At 32.8% G+C, this 14,797-nt stretch overlaps 1 protein-coding gene across 1 annotated transcript; it reads right to left on the bottom strand.

The window, feature by feature from the left end:
* Positions 1-212: 212 nt before the first annotated feature.
* On the bottom strand, positions 213-2,635 carry LOC110647823 (L-type lectin-domain containing receptor kinase S.4). Its single transcript, XM_021801822.2, has one exon. The coding sequence runs from the start codon at positions 2,381-2,383 to the stop codon at positions 311-313; it is 2,073 nt and encodes a 690-aa protein (XP_021657514.1). The 5' UTR covers positions 2,384-2,635; the 3' UTR covers positions 213-310.
* Between the last annotated feature and the right edge of the window lie 12,162 nt (positions 2,636-14,797).

Here is a 14,797-nt window from a genome sequence, read left to right as displayed (position 1 = left end):
ATAATTATCACATTTGTACTAATAATTAAAAGTCAAAGATTTTATATTATTTAAATTAAAAGTAAAAATTAAAATTGAAGTAATGTTTATGTAAAAAAGTCAAAAAGTAAATTTAGTTTTTATATTATTTTTAAGTTATAGTCCAACACAAAATCAATTTGACATTAAATTTAAATCAATTAGAGGCAAAACCTTCACTATAAGACGTGATATTTCAAAGCCATGTTGATTTCTTCCCCTCAAGAAATATGCATTAATATTAGAAGGAAAATAAAAAGAAAAAGGAAAATTATAACCTCTCAATCAATGGCTACCTCGTCTCCTCTCTAACACGGAGAAGAGAAAAAGGAGAAGTAGAAAGAGAAGCAAAACTATTATCGATATCCCTATTTTCCATAATCGAATAGGATGAGCTCATTTTGTCAAAAGAAGAAGATGCAAATGAGTTGACAAAATCATCAAACCCATGAATTACGTCCCTCCCTCCATCAGCACATGCTGCCCACTGTGGAGCCCTCAAGTTTTCAGGCACTTGAGCCTCTCCATCCAAAAACCTCATCACTTGCCTCATTGTTGGCCTTGCTATTGGCACATTGTTTGAACACATTATTCCCAATTTCAAAACCACCGCCATTTCACTCTCATTATACTGCCCATTTAGCCTGTGGTCCACCACATCAAGGACTCTGCCTTCCCTGAACCTTTCCCACACCCAATCCACCAACACCATCTCTTCAGGCAACGCCTTGGGTTCAACAGGTCTGCGCCCACAAGCAACTTCTAGCAAAAGTGCACCAAATGCATAAACATCTGAGCTTGCTGTGGCCTTTCCTGTCCTTGGCAATTCTGGTGCTAGATAACCTAACGTGCCCACAACTCTGGTTGTGCTTGGGTTTGATCCGTGTTCGTATAATTTTGCAAGTCCAAAATCGCCAAGTTTCCCAGTCAGTTCACTGTCTAGTAGTACATTGCTAGCTTTGACATCTCTGTGAATCACCACCTGCTCATAGCCTTCGTGTAAATAAAGAAGCCCAGAAGCAACATCTTTTATAATCTTGAACCTCTTTTCCCAGTTTAAAATTTTTTTTGGTTCATCGAACAACAACTTATCTAAACTCCCATTAGCCATATATTCGTAAACGAGAAGAAAATCATCTCTTCGCCGACACCAACCCAGTAATAAAACTAGATTTCGATGACGAAGTCTACCAACACTAGCGATTTCTGATAAGAATTCGCGCAGACCTTGTTTAGATTCATTTGAAATTCGCTTGACCGCTACTTGAGCCGTTGAATCGGGAAGTGTACCTTTAAAAACTTGGCCAAAACCACCTTGCCCAAGTAGCTCTTTGTCGCTGAAACCATTGGTTGCTTGCTTGAGTTCTTGATAAGAGTATCGATGAGGCCCAATCTCCAGCTCCCAATCTTCTATTATATCAGCGTTCTTAATCTTTCTAATCACGTAGAAGATAACAGAGGATATAGCGATAATTGCAAGAAAAACTGATGAGACTGCGACCACAATTGTTAAACCCGTATGCATCTTTTTGGGACCAGCCGGAAGTGAAGGCAAAGAAGAAAGATCCAGAGCCCGAGCTTGCCCATTCATCTTAAAGCTCCAGCCCAGGATATAGTGTGAGCTAGCAAGCAAACCTGTTGAAGAAGAAAAGCCAACGTACATATAGTCTTTAAGTATTGGTGAGAGATCTATAGGAAAGGTCAAGATTGGCAATCTGGGTTTCTTGGAAGTGGGCGAAATAGTCACGTTGAGAAGATTCTGTACTGAATCATAATCAACCCAAACCTGGATTGCATATTTACCCTTGAGATTTAGATCCAGCTTTGAAGAATCGTCAGTGTAATATGCTGCAGGAGTAGATGCGTTAGACTTCAAGCTGTTGATGTCAATACCAACATGGTTGTCGTTGATGTCTTCGAACTCGAAATCTTGAACAGTGTCAAACTCAACAGCCAGAAGGTGATTTGTGAAGTTACCTAAATCACTTGCATTGAGAAGGCCAAGATACTGACTGGGAAGAGCCTGTGGATTCTTAGATGTTGAGATTGTGAAAGCCAGGCCATGGCCACCAAGTTTTGGATACTCTGGGACTATAGCAAAAGCGAAAGAGGTACTAAAAGAGAAAGCTTTGCCATTAGTAGAGTTCTTGAACTGAAATGGAGAAGCATAAAAGGCATGACCCATTAATCTACTAGTCTCATTAGTTAAGCGAAGAATACCATTTTTACCAATCTCTGCAACTCCGCTCAAGGTTATATTGGTGTCAGCACCTTTAAATCCAGCAAAGAAGAGTTCACCGGGCTGACATGAGACTGGGATCAAGACGAAGATAAAAGCAGAGAAAAACCTGAGAAGAAAAGCCATGTATAGAGACAAAGAAATGAAAGATCAAGACATTGGAAAATCAAAAGGGGGAATTATAAACTTATAATTTGTAAAATATAGGTTGGTAAGATTGGAATGTCGTTCTAAAGATAGGGCGAGGCAGGGCAGGTCTGGATTGTTGAAGGAGAAAGAAGCTGGGGAAATAAGAAAGATTTTATAAAGACGAGTGGTTTCTACGCAGGGGCATGAAAGTATATGAATTCTATCACACGGAGTTACAGTTCATGTCAGAAAATAAAGCTGATGTAGCGAAGAAGGCAGTAATCTATTGTCTTTTTCCTGCTCAATTGCACTCCTTTATGAGTTGTGTCCTACTCCGATTCAAACTTGCTTTTTAAGATTCTTCATAGAAACTCTTTTTTTTTTTTTTTCTTTTTTTAAATAAAACTTATTTTATTAATAATTATTATTAAATAAATTAACAATTTTAATATAATAATAAAAATAATATATATGTAGAGAAACGGAATATATAACTATCGAAGTCATTTGAAAAAATTATAAAATACTCTCATATGTAAATAAAAATAATATTTTTTTCTCATAAAAAATAATTTTTTTATAATTTATATAATTATAAAAAATAATGTATGATATATGCATATTAACTAATGGACCAAATTATTTAATATGGGAAAAAGGGAAGATTTAGGTTAGATAAATGAAAGACTATTATTATTATTATTATTATTATTATTATTATTATTATTATTATTATTATTATTATTCCATACTTCTGTGCACCACGTCACAGATAATCCATGCTCCATATTAAAATCAATACGTTAAATGGATGAATCGATACGCATTAATTAATAATGTGAGTTAGAAAATTTATTTCAAAAACAAAAAACTTAATAACTTTAACATCCTCATACAAAAAATACCCTAACTTTAAATAGTGAAATTAATTGGTTAAATACCCTCCCATTTGCTTTTTAGATTTTCTTTGTTCTGTCATCTCAACTAGCACGCAACTGATGAACAAACAGGGTTAAAAATTTGTCAGAAATAAGACTTTGATGCTTCTATATCTACTTTGCCATAACACTCAATAAAACTCATCGTACATGCCTACTTATAATAAATATATTAATTAATTATTTTATTTTTTTTAAATATAATTTATCATATTTTAAATTCTCTTCCCTTTCATTAAATTACAATGAATAAATATCACTCTTCTCAATACAAGAATATTTTCTTTACAATAAATAAAAATTATATTTTATTAAACAATTTCTACATTCTCTAACATGATTTAATACTACTTTAAAAAGTGATATTTTAAATGATATTTTTCTTAAATATTTTAATGTAATATGATATCACTTAAAAATATGTTTTTAAATAATATTCTTTTAAATAAATGCTATTTTTATAAATAATTTTAAATTCGTGTTAAACTTATAAATAATTTTTAAAATTATATTATTTTAATAATTAATCCCGTATAGGATGCCATTTTTTTTTTCCATTTATAAAAGTGAAAAAAGAGAGGATTACAGTATGGCTAGTTAGCTATTCAAAAATGTGGACCACGCTTTAGGCGTGCGTATTTTTTATACGAAACACTTGCCAGTGAAGCGGCATACTCATCCTAAAAGAAGGGAACATTTAATCTATGTTTGGGAACTTTTTAAAGAGAAAAGAAAATTAAAGGGAAAAAATAAGAAAAAAAATAAAAATTATTTTAAAATTATTTTTCTCTCTTTATTTGGATATTAAAAAGAAAAATAAAAAAGAAAAGTTATTTTTTAAATAATAAAATATTTATTTTGTCCTTTTTATTTGAAATTATAGTAAATTATTATAGGAATAAAAATGTAATTTTATTTTCACTTATTTTTCTCTCTAAAATAGAGAGAAAATAAATGGTGACACTCATTTATTATAATCCACCCTTATTTTTCATTCTTCTTAATTTTTTCTCATTCCTAAACAAGAGAGGAGAGAAAATATTTTTATTTTTCTTCATAATTTTCCTTCCTCTCTTACTTTCCTCAAATCCAAACATTAGGCAACTGCTCACCATCAGTGCCATAAACCAAAGATAAACAAATTCATGGTGTTAGGCCGTTTGGTTCACATATTAAAATTGAAATTAGTATTAGAATCGAAATTGAACTGAATCATAAACGAAATGATAAATTTTAATTTAAATTTGATTTATTATAGAATCAGAGTCAGATTATTTTTCAAAATGTTTAATTTGCATATATTAATTGTAAAATCATAATAACACTTATTTTATACTTAATAAAAATTAACTTAAAATTATTTTTTTACATTTTATATTTTTACTTTTTAATTTTAGTTATTATAAGAGAATATAAAAATAAAATTTTTATATTTTTAATTTGAATTAATTATAATTATAATTTGTTTATTTTATTTAATTATAAGTAAAAATAAAAATAATATATTTAATCTTTTTTTACTTTAAATAATTAAAGTTAATTATATTTAAAATTTTTATTTTAATTGATTATATGAAAATATAAAAATTATATTTTTATTGTGTTTCATTCTAGTTAGGTATAATTAATTATAATTATAATGTTTAATTTTAATCATTTATATGAAAATATAAGAAAATATTTTTTATATTTTAATTATTGTTATAATTATTTTATTTTTTATTTTAATTAATTATAATTTTTACAATTATAATTATAATTTTTTATTAATTATTTGAAATATAAAAATTTTATTTTTATATTTTTATTTTAATTAATAATATGAAAATATAAAAATTAAAACATCCTAATAAATACATGGGTAAAATTGAGTATTTAACCTTTAACAAAATAATTTCTCAGCTTAAAAAGGAGAATAATTATTTCACTAATTGTGATAATCAAATTTCTTAATTTGTGTGAATAAGGATGAAAAAAACAAGTTTACAAACGTTCACAAAAGGAATCATTCCTATTCCTTAGTCAATATTTACTGAACCAAACAAGGCCTTAAGCTTATCATCTGGTCCTGATTTAGGGTGGCTGCTCTCAATTGGCTTGTTCCATGGCTTTTTCTGTAGTCGGAGCACCTTCCCCAACCTTCGCATTGAAATTGATTTCTTCAGCATCTTGATGGTTATTGCTGCATCTTTTGTTTCTAAGTGGGGCGTTTTCATCTGCATTTGATAAGTGGGGGTGTGGGGTTGGATGTATTGATCTAGGGACCTATAACTACTGGTTTCCCCCCACTGTTTAACTTTCAATAAAGCTCATGCTTTTCAAGAGATAAGAGCTTCCACTTTCTATGATTTCGCAAATGGGTCCGAGAGTAATTAACGGTCTCTTTAATGACAAATTTATGTGAGCCACATGTTACAAATCACTGGGACTTCGTTTGTTTTTTAATAAAGCTCATTGCTTGTTGTTGACAATGTAGTATAAAATATCAACATGAATACGTTACTGGAGAATGAATAAGCAATTTTTTATTCAAATTTTCTCACCATCACATCAAAGGGGCCTCGGGGAATCAATCATTCTTAAAATTTGAAGCAAATTGATCACCGATGTAAATTATGAATTTGTTAAATTTCTCAGAAACTGTAACAATTTTTCTTTTTTTAATTTTATTTTGTTTCCAGCCTCTCAAATACGGAAAAATAATCTTTATGTTTATTCTCAAACTAATCATTTCTGTTCTATAGTATGTGAAAGTTGCTTAACACAGTGATATTACCTGCCTAGAAATTTAATGTGACAGTCAAAATATCTAATGTGGCAATCAAAAATCAGCACTTAGGATAAAAACAAATGAAGAGCCGCTCGATTCAAACCAAACAAAATCGACTCGAGTAGAACATGGTCCAAACTAGGCAATGCTTTTCCTCGCCTAGCAGGCCGAGTGAAAATATGACCGAACAAAAAAAACACTAGTAGAGATATAGCCAGATTTTTCGGAGGCAATCTCGGCCTGTCTATCCAAAATCACCTTCGTAATTCAAGCAATGTCTAATTATGAAAAGCCTATAAATATTGAAGAATGATGAGAAAGAAGGTACACATAATTTTATTATCTTAAATCTATTACAACTCTCTCATATCTGGTTTACTGACTTGAGCATTAGAATGGTTGGCTATAGGGTCACTAGCCTCACTTTTTTTTTATTTGCAGATCTACGTGGCATTGGGACTAGACCCCTAGAGCTCATGCTAGCATCAATGGTGCCGTCTGTGGGAAACTCAGATCACCAGCTGACAACCCATATCTAATATCATTTGTTCTTTATTTTTCATTTTCTGCGCTACCAGTGAGTTTTGATCTCCAGTCCTAATAATAATTTTTATTTTTTTATTTTTATTTTTTTTATTTTTTTTTATCTTTTGCGATTTTGTTGTTTCAATGGCTATAGATCTGAGGACTCCAAGCAAAAACATCATCTCGATCAGCCCCACACTAGGAGGGGAACCACAGGCGGTGGTAATGACCTAAAGTTTGACCACGCTCACCATCTCTTCTAGAGTTAAATTCCACCACACAGCACTGTTATGACAGACCAGTAGAGCCCATTTCAAGGCATGACGCTGGAGTAGGTCTACCAACGCATCTAGGAAATGGAGACACAAATTTCCTTCCTTAAGAGATTGATTCAAGGGACTAACGCTCAACTAGGGACACTTGCTCCAGAAGCTGGACTGGTCTTAAAGGCACCTTTCGAAGAGGCAGATCTAGCCCGATCTAAAGAGATCAAGCAAAAGATTGCTCAGTTGATAAATAACTTGGCAAAAAAGACCAAACAAATCATAGTGACCTAGCAAGAGGAGCAATCCGATGAGTCGCTCAACCAAAGGTAAATTGGGGATTGGTGAAAGCAGTACAGAGGTACCAAAAACAGGTAGAAGAAGAAAATTTTGGGATTAGGGATAAGTCTCCACTATCCAAGCCGATCCTAACCAAACAGTTCTTGCCAAAATTCAAATTACCTACACTAAACAAATACGCTGGAACCACAGACTTGAGAAGCCACGTGGCAAATTTCTGAACAACAATGATGCTGCAAAATGTGAATGATTATTACTTATGCCAGGTATTTCCAATAACATTAATCGGGCTAGCTTAGAAATTGTATCAGTGCCTTAGGCCTAAATCGATTCAAAATTTTTATTAGCTTGCCACTAAGTTACAAAATAAATTCATTTCCTGCATCCCGCTGAAAAAGGTATCTTCGGACCTCTAGAAAGTAAAATAATAGGAAGGAGATATAATAGTTAGTCAAAACTTGTTTTCTTGTATTACTGAAGCTGGGAATATATACAACCTATGGTAGCTTATCATATTTGAGGTTATTACACAATATTAGGATAGCTACAGTATATCAAGGAAGACTTTTGAAAACATTTGAATTCTATAAGATATTTACAATCCTTTGACCGTTACACGCCCCCTCAATTCAAACCCGAGAAGGGTTGAATTGTTAGATGCTGAGCAATATCATTATGACGAGATTTGGACAGTCCCTTTGTAAACAAGTCAGTTAACTGATCTTTGCTGGAAATGTAGCGAACATCAAGCTTGCCATTGGTAACCATATCACGGACAAAGTGATATTCAACCTCTATATGTTTCATACAACTATGGAAAACAGGATTGGCAGTGAGATAGGTTGCACCTACATTATCACACCAAAGAATTGGAGGTTGCAATGGAGACATTGAAATTTCTCGGAGTAAGGACATCAACCAGGTTATTTCTGTTGCTGCAGTGGCTATAGGCCAATACTCAGCTTCGGTGGAGCTGCGGGCCACATTTTTTTATTTTCAAGAAGTCCATGAAAAAGATTTGAGCCAAGAAACACAGCAAAGCCAGTGATTGATTTTGTAATGCCCTCACTTTAGATAGTCCGTACGTTCTACTATTCCGATGACCAATGTCTGTTCGGACAGCTAGAATATTTGAAACTATATTTAAATTAGAGTGAGGAGTCATAAATAACTTAAATAATGATAAAAAAAATTAAGAAAAAATTTTAGAAATGAAATGCAATAAGGTTAATGAGCCGGAGCTCCAGCGATTGGTGACCTAATGGGAAGCGACTGTAAAGACAGTTGTCGACCTTATACCCATGGGGAAACCCTGTAAAATAATTTCTAGGACTCCAGAGAAGAGTTATTGAGGTTTCGATGGTAATATAATGCACGAAATTGTTAAGAAAATTTTATTTATCAGTATAGAAAATTTTAGTCTGTTAAGCTAAACAAAGGGCAATTTGGTCATTTCGCCTTCAGAGATGATTTTTGACCAACTTATCCAGTCGAGTAAGTAAAATTTATGACATAAAAGATGAATTAATATTGATGAGAAATTAATTAAAAACGAGTAAAGAAAGAAGAAAGAAAAAGAAAATAAAATAAATGAAAATTTAAAAATTCCATTTATGACATAATGCATGATGTCATTAAAACCTCTCCCACCAATCATGATTAAATAAATTTAGTATAAGAGATAAATTAGAGATAAATAACCATAAAAAAATCACTCATCATCTTCCTTATTCCTCCATGGCCGAACCTCATCCCATTAGCCATCCTCCATTGATGAGCTTAGTAAGCTCATGAAACCCTAAATTCCCATCATGTTTCCCCAAGCTTACAACACAAAAATTTATCCTAGAAGCTTGCTAAGGTGTTTGGGATCAAAAAGAAGAGAAGAATTTGAAGTTAGCAAGCTTGGAGATTTCACCTAAGAGAGGTTAGTGCATATTAATCTTCTAGCTTTATTTATTTCTTGGAAACTAGCTTAAATATGATCAAATAATTAAGAAATTGAAAGAAAATATGTGTGAAATTGAGAAGGGAAATTTGGTCAGCAATTGTAGGAGGAAGAATTGATGTGTTTTATGGAATTAAACCTTGAGTACAAGTTTGAATAATGGTATGTCTATGATTGGTAACTTTAGTTAGCATGTGTTGTACGATTTAGGAAATTGGAAGTTAGGGTTTTTGAGCTAAATTGGGGATTTTGTGCTTTGAGGGTGAATTAGTGTTTTAATGGTCAATTAGTGACCATTTATGGTGAATTGAACTTAAATTGGAGTGAGTTGTGGCTTTAAGAAGTGAATTGGTATGCTACCCTTAAGGTGCTAGAATTACTAGACTTTAGTCCATTGTGGTTAGATTTCAATAACTTGATTTGTGTAACTTCAATTGGTATAAGGTCAATTGGAGGTTAAACTAGACACATAATAACACAACTTTGATGAAGAAACCCTGCCCAGAAATCCAACTTAGGATGACCTAAAAATAGGCCAAATCCGAGTAACCAATTCTGGACCTAGAAAAATTGACCAAATGAACAATTAGCCATAACTTTGTGTAGAAAGTCTAAATGACCTGATTTTTGTGGCCATGGAAAGTTAAGACAATTTAGAATAACTTTCATGAAAAACAGAAACCCAAATTATGACCATAACCAATTCAAATTATTAGCCAAAATTAGGACACCAAAACTGCCAAAACCAAGATTTGCCCAGAATTTCTGGACAATGGCCAATCCGGCCAGTTATGGTGATTTAGCCATAACTTGAGCTACAAAACTCCAAATGGAGTGATTCAAAAAGGAAATTAAAGAAGACACATAAAGGAACAACTTTGATAAAGAAAAGTTTGCCAAAGTCTCACTATAACTTAGACCAATAGAACAGTAAACTTAGGACACAAAAACTGAATATTTGAAAATACTTCTAGGAGGCATTGAATTGTAATTGGCAATCAATGCCAATAAATTTAAAACCCAAAACGTGGTATAATTATGTATCTAAAATTTGTATATATATTATGCATGAAAAAGTCAACAATTTAAGTGAATAGTAATATGTGAATAGTAACCACTAAATTAGGTGAAATAGTAAAATAAACTAGAAAAACCATTATAATTGTTAAATATATGATGTGATAGGTAATTTGTGATTGGTGAATTTGAATGACCCCAGTGACATAGAAAATGGCATAATAAATTAGAAAAGCTATTATAATGGTTAATATAGATAATGTGATTAGTGAATTTAAATTCTTATATTTTAGTGAGTCTAGGATATATGTTTCATCATAACTAGAATAACAATAATAATACCTTACCCCATAAATAGTATATGAGAGGAAATAAGGAGAATCATAAATACTTAGGAAGCAAAAATATTTCTTGAATTGCAAATGATAATTCATAGAAATTTTGTAATGAATAAATGAATCACATAAACGTGTAAATGGGATATTAGTTCTCCATAGGAGAGAAATGAATAATATTTTAAGTACAATGGTACATAAGAACCATTGTTGTGAATTGTGATTAGTATGAATGATATAATGAATGTATAAATTATGATGAATGCATAATTTATGTAGAATTATATTTTAGAAATGTATACTTCTGATAGGAATAGAATTAAAATATTATAAATTATAATTGGAAAATAAAATGAAATAGTAAAACTTAAGAACATTTAATGGTAATAATGTGCTCATGTATTGCTTAGACACGTGTGTCAGATTGGATAGATTGGCATGTCAATAGGGTATTATTTTAGCAGTACTGTGTAAGGCTTTATGCCTGCATTCATGGCTTGTATGCCTGATTATCTGATTATTTGTTACCATGGCTTTTTAGCCATATCGACTGCATACGTGGTTGAAATTCCGCATTTCACGTCCCATAGTATGATGACCTGAGACACCACGGTGTCCAGTGCCTAGTGACCCGCTTATCTAATTTAGTAAGTCTGTCATATGTTACTTGAGCAGCAAAATAAATTAAGAATATTAAAAATTAAAAATATTATAACTTAAATACATGAGTTAGAAAGACTTGAAAAAAATTAGTTAGAATTAAGAATATTAGTTATTATGAAATGATCCAAACCACATAAAAAATTGTTAAGTAAAGTGATGAAAGATTAGCAAAAATAGGTATAACTTAAATAAATATTATAAATGTACCTTCTATAACTATATGAATATAAATTTAGTATTTTTATTAATTTTGTATATTGTATATTATTACTATAAATTTATGAACTAAGCATGTTCAAAAGGAATAAATTAGGATAAAAGATAGTAAATATTTGAAGCTTCATACGAATTAAATTAGTTCTTAATTATCCAAATTAGGCTTTATTGCTATTCTTATTTGTATATTATTTCCTTATTATTTTATTGCACCACTAAGCAGAAATGCTTAGCGTGATGGATTGTTTTCTCGCGCAAGTATTGAAGATAAAGTCCAGTGGACATTAGATTAGGTTTTTGGAGTTCGAATATGCAAAGTGTCCAAGGTTGTCACCTCCTCAGCAATACATGTAGATAGGGCTCACAAAAGTCATATTATGTATTTTGTGTATTATAATTAGTTATTATGTTGTAATATAAATTATGGAAATATAATTAACTTGTATATCTTGTAAATTATGAATTTATGTAATTATTTTGTAAATCATGTAAATTAATGAAGATTGAGAATTTTTGTAATATGAATTGAGCATGAAAGAATTTTAATGGAAATTTATGAAAATGAATGTGAAATTGAAATATATAGATTATATTCGAAATGATGGAATGATTATGATGAGGATGAATGAGATTTTTATTTGGAAATATTATTGAAAATTTCAAGCAGGTGAATAGTTAAATACGCCAATTGAAAATAAAACAGGAAAACTCCGATGGTTTCTCCTTAAAAAAATAATTGATATTAAAATATAACGAAAATAAAATTATTAAAGGAATAAAGTAAAATAAGATAGGGTGCTCTGGCGCTGAGTGTGACATGCCTTGCTCGACTACAATGTAGATTGGCGAGGGATGTTATAGATTTTCAGTCATCTTTGCTGCATGCCCAGTCTGAATCAGAGTAAATATGTAGTTGCGCATTGGAGGAGCGATGAATGAGTAAGCCATGATGCTGTATCAATTTCAGATAGCGCAAGATACGTTTCAATGCTGTCCAGTGTACTGTAGTTGGAGCATGCAAATACTGGGAAACTTGATTAACCGAGAACGAGATGTCTGGTCGAGTCAACATGAGGTATTAAAGGCCTCCTACTAAAGCACGGTATAAAGTGGGATCGGAAAATGGCTCACCTCCCTGCTGTTGTAATTTTTCCAGTGGGACAGCTGGTGTTGAAATGGGATTACACGTTGACATGTTGGCTTTAACCAGTAGCTCACCAATGTATTTACTTTGGGACAAATGCAAGCCGGTGGATGTTTTAATGACTTCAAGGCCTAAGAAATAATCAGGATGTCCAAGGTTACTTATCATGATATCGCGGCCAAGAGATGTAATCAAGTCATTAATCACCGTATTATTATTTCCAGTGAGTATGAGGTCATCAACGTAGACCAAGCAGAACATTCGAATTCCATTGGAATTGTAAAATAACAAAGAGGAATCAACAGCTGAGATGGTAAAGCCACATTGAATCAAAAGAGCTATCAATTTTTTGTACCATTGGCGCGGGGCTTGCCGCAGCCCGTAGAGAGACCGTTGTAACTGACAGACATTATTCGGCTTATCCTTATCGATAAAACTAAGGGGCTGCTCCATGTAAACCGATGTATCTAAATCACCGTGTAAGAAAGCATTTGAGACATCCAGTTGGCATAGGGACCAGGAGTGAGACACAGCAATAGATAAAATGAGACGAATTGTTGCTGGCTTTACAACAGGGGAGAATGTCTCATAGTAATCAACTGCAGGGCGTTGAGTGAAGCCTTTGGCTACTAGTCTTAGCTTTATACTTATCAAGACTGTCATTTGCTTTTTGTTTTATTCGGAAAATCCACTTGCATCCGATAATGTTTTTAGCATCCTTTCGAGGTACTAAATCCCATGTTCCAGTTTTCATTAAAGCATTTATCTCATTCTCCATGGCTTGACGCCATTCTTTTTATTGTAATGCTTTGGAGTAGCAGATCAGCACTTCATGAGATATGAGTGTGGTAGCATAAGTTTTGGGCTTTAAATGTCCCGTTTGAGCCCGAGTGACCATCGTATGAGTTCGTAGTGGTGCGATATGGCTCTCAGGTGATGGGTCCAAATCAATAATTAGGGGTGCACTGGATTGTGGGTTAGGCGGTGATGGTGGATTTTGTAGGGAAGCTGTTGGACTTTGTAAAGATACATGCGGCGATGTTGGTGTCACATTTGGACTTATGGGAGTAGAGGCATTTGTGGTGGATGATGTTATAGTGGATGGCACATGTTGTATGGGAGAGTGAGTATGATGAGATGGAATGGGCCCTAAAATGCTAGCACATGATGATGGCAAGACTGAACTTGGTAGCAGCGGTGGTGGTTGCAGGAAATAATCCGTGCACTTTGTAGGAGTGGACTATGGAGCTTGTGAAGGAGGAGCTGCAAATGGAAATATCTGTTCACAAAAAAGGACATGGCGTGAGACTAAGAATTTTTTACTGTCAATATTTAAGCATAGGTATCCTTTATGAATCTTACTATACCCCAAAAATACACATTGGGTAGACCGAACATCTAATTTATTTTTGGAATATGGTGCCAACCAAGGGTAACAAAGGGACCCAAAAACTCTCAAATCATTGTAATTTGGAGTATTTTTAAACAAAATTTCATAAGGGGTGGTAGGCTTAGTATGAACAGTAGGGACCCGATTCATTGTGTAAACTGCTGTTTTAAAAGCGTATGTCCAGTACTTTGGTGGAATACTAGCATGATGTAACATAGCTCTACCACTTTCCACAATTTGCCTATGTTTTTGCTCGACACACCCATTTTGTTCGGGTGTATAAGGACAAGATACCCTTTGTGAAATCCCATTTTCTTGGAGGTACTTTGTGAGACCCTGGAATTCCCCGCCCCAATCTGATTATAAATTTTTAATTGGCAAGGCAAAATATTTTTCCACAAGTTTACGAAATTGAGTGAACACGAAAAAAACATCAGATTTACGTTTTATGAAATAGATCCATGTATAATGACTATAATGATCATAAAAAATGACATAATAAAGAAATCTATCAACGGATGGGACCGGTGATGGTCCCCTCACATCAGAACATATTAACTCTAATGGTTGTGAAACAATCGATGTCGATTTCGGAAAAGGCTGTTTATGCATTTTGTTTAGATAACAAGAATGACATGGATTAGAAGCATTTTTATTGAGATAAGACAAATTATTTGAAGACAAAATACTGGAAATAATACGATTATTTGCATGACCTAAGCGATCATGCCAAGTGCGAAACTCCACAGAATTGACTTGGGGGGAAGCTGAAGACACGGATTGAAGAGGCAATGAGTACAGCCCATCCTTACACTGGCCGTGGTATAGAACCTAACTCATGCGAGTATCCTTAATGACAAAGAAATCAGCAAAAAATTCAATAGACACAGGGTTGTTAGAAG

The sequence above is a fragment of the Hevea brasiliensis genome, chromosome 5, assembly GCF_030052815.1.
Source record: "Hevea brasiliensis isolate MT/VB/25A 57/8 chromosome 5, ASM3005281v1, whole genome shotgun sequence".
NCBI classification, from domain to species: Eukaryota; Viridiplantae; Streptophyta; class Magnoliopsida; order Malpighiales; family Euphorbiaceae; genus Hevea; species Hevea brasiliensis.
This window is presented reverse-complemented; position numbering and strand designations above follow the sequence as displayed.

Excerpts from the sequence above, each read along its gene's own strand:
- LOC110647823 (XM_021801822.2), bottom strand. The coding sequence starts at position 2,383 with ATGGCTTTTCTTCTCAGGTTTTTCTCTGCTTTTATCTTCGTCTTGATC.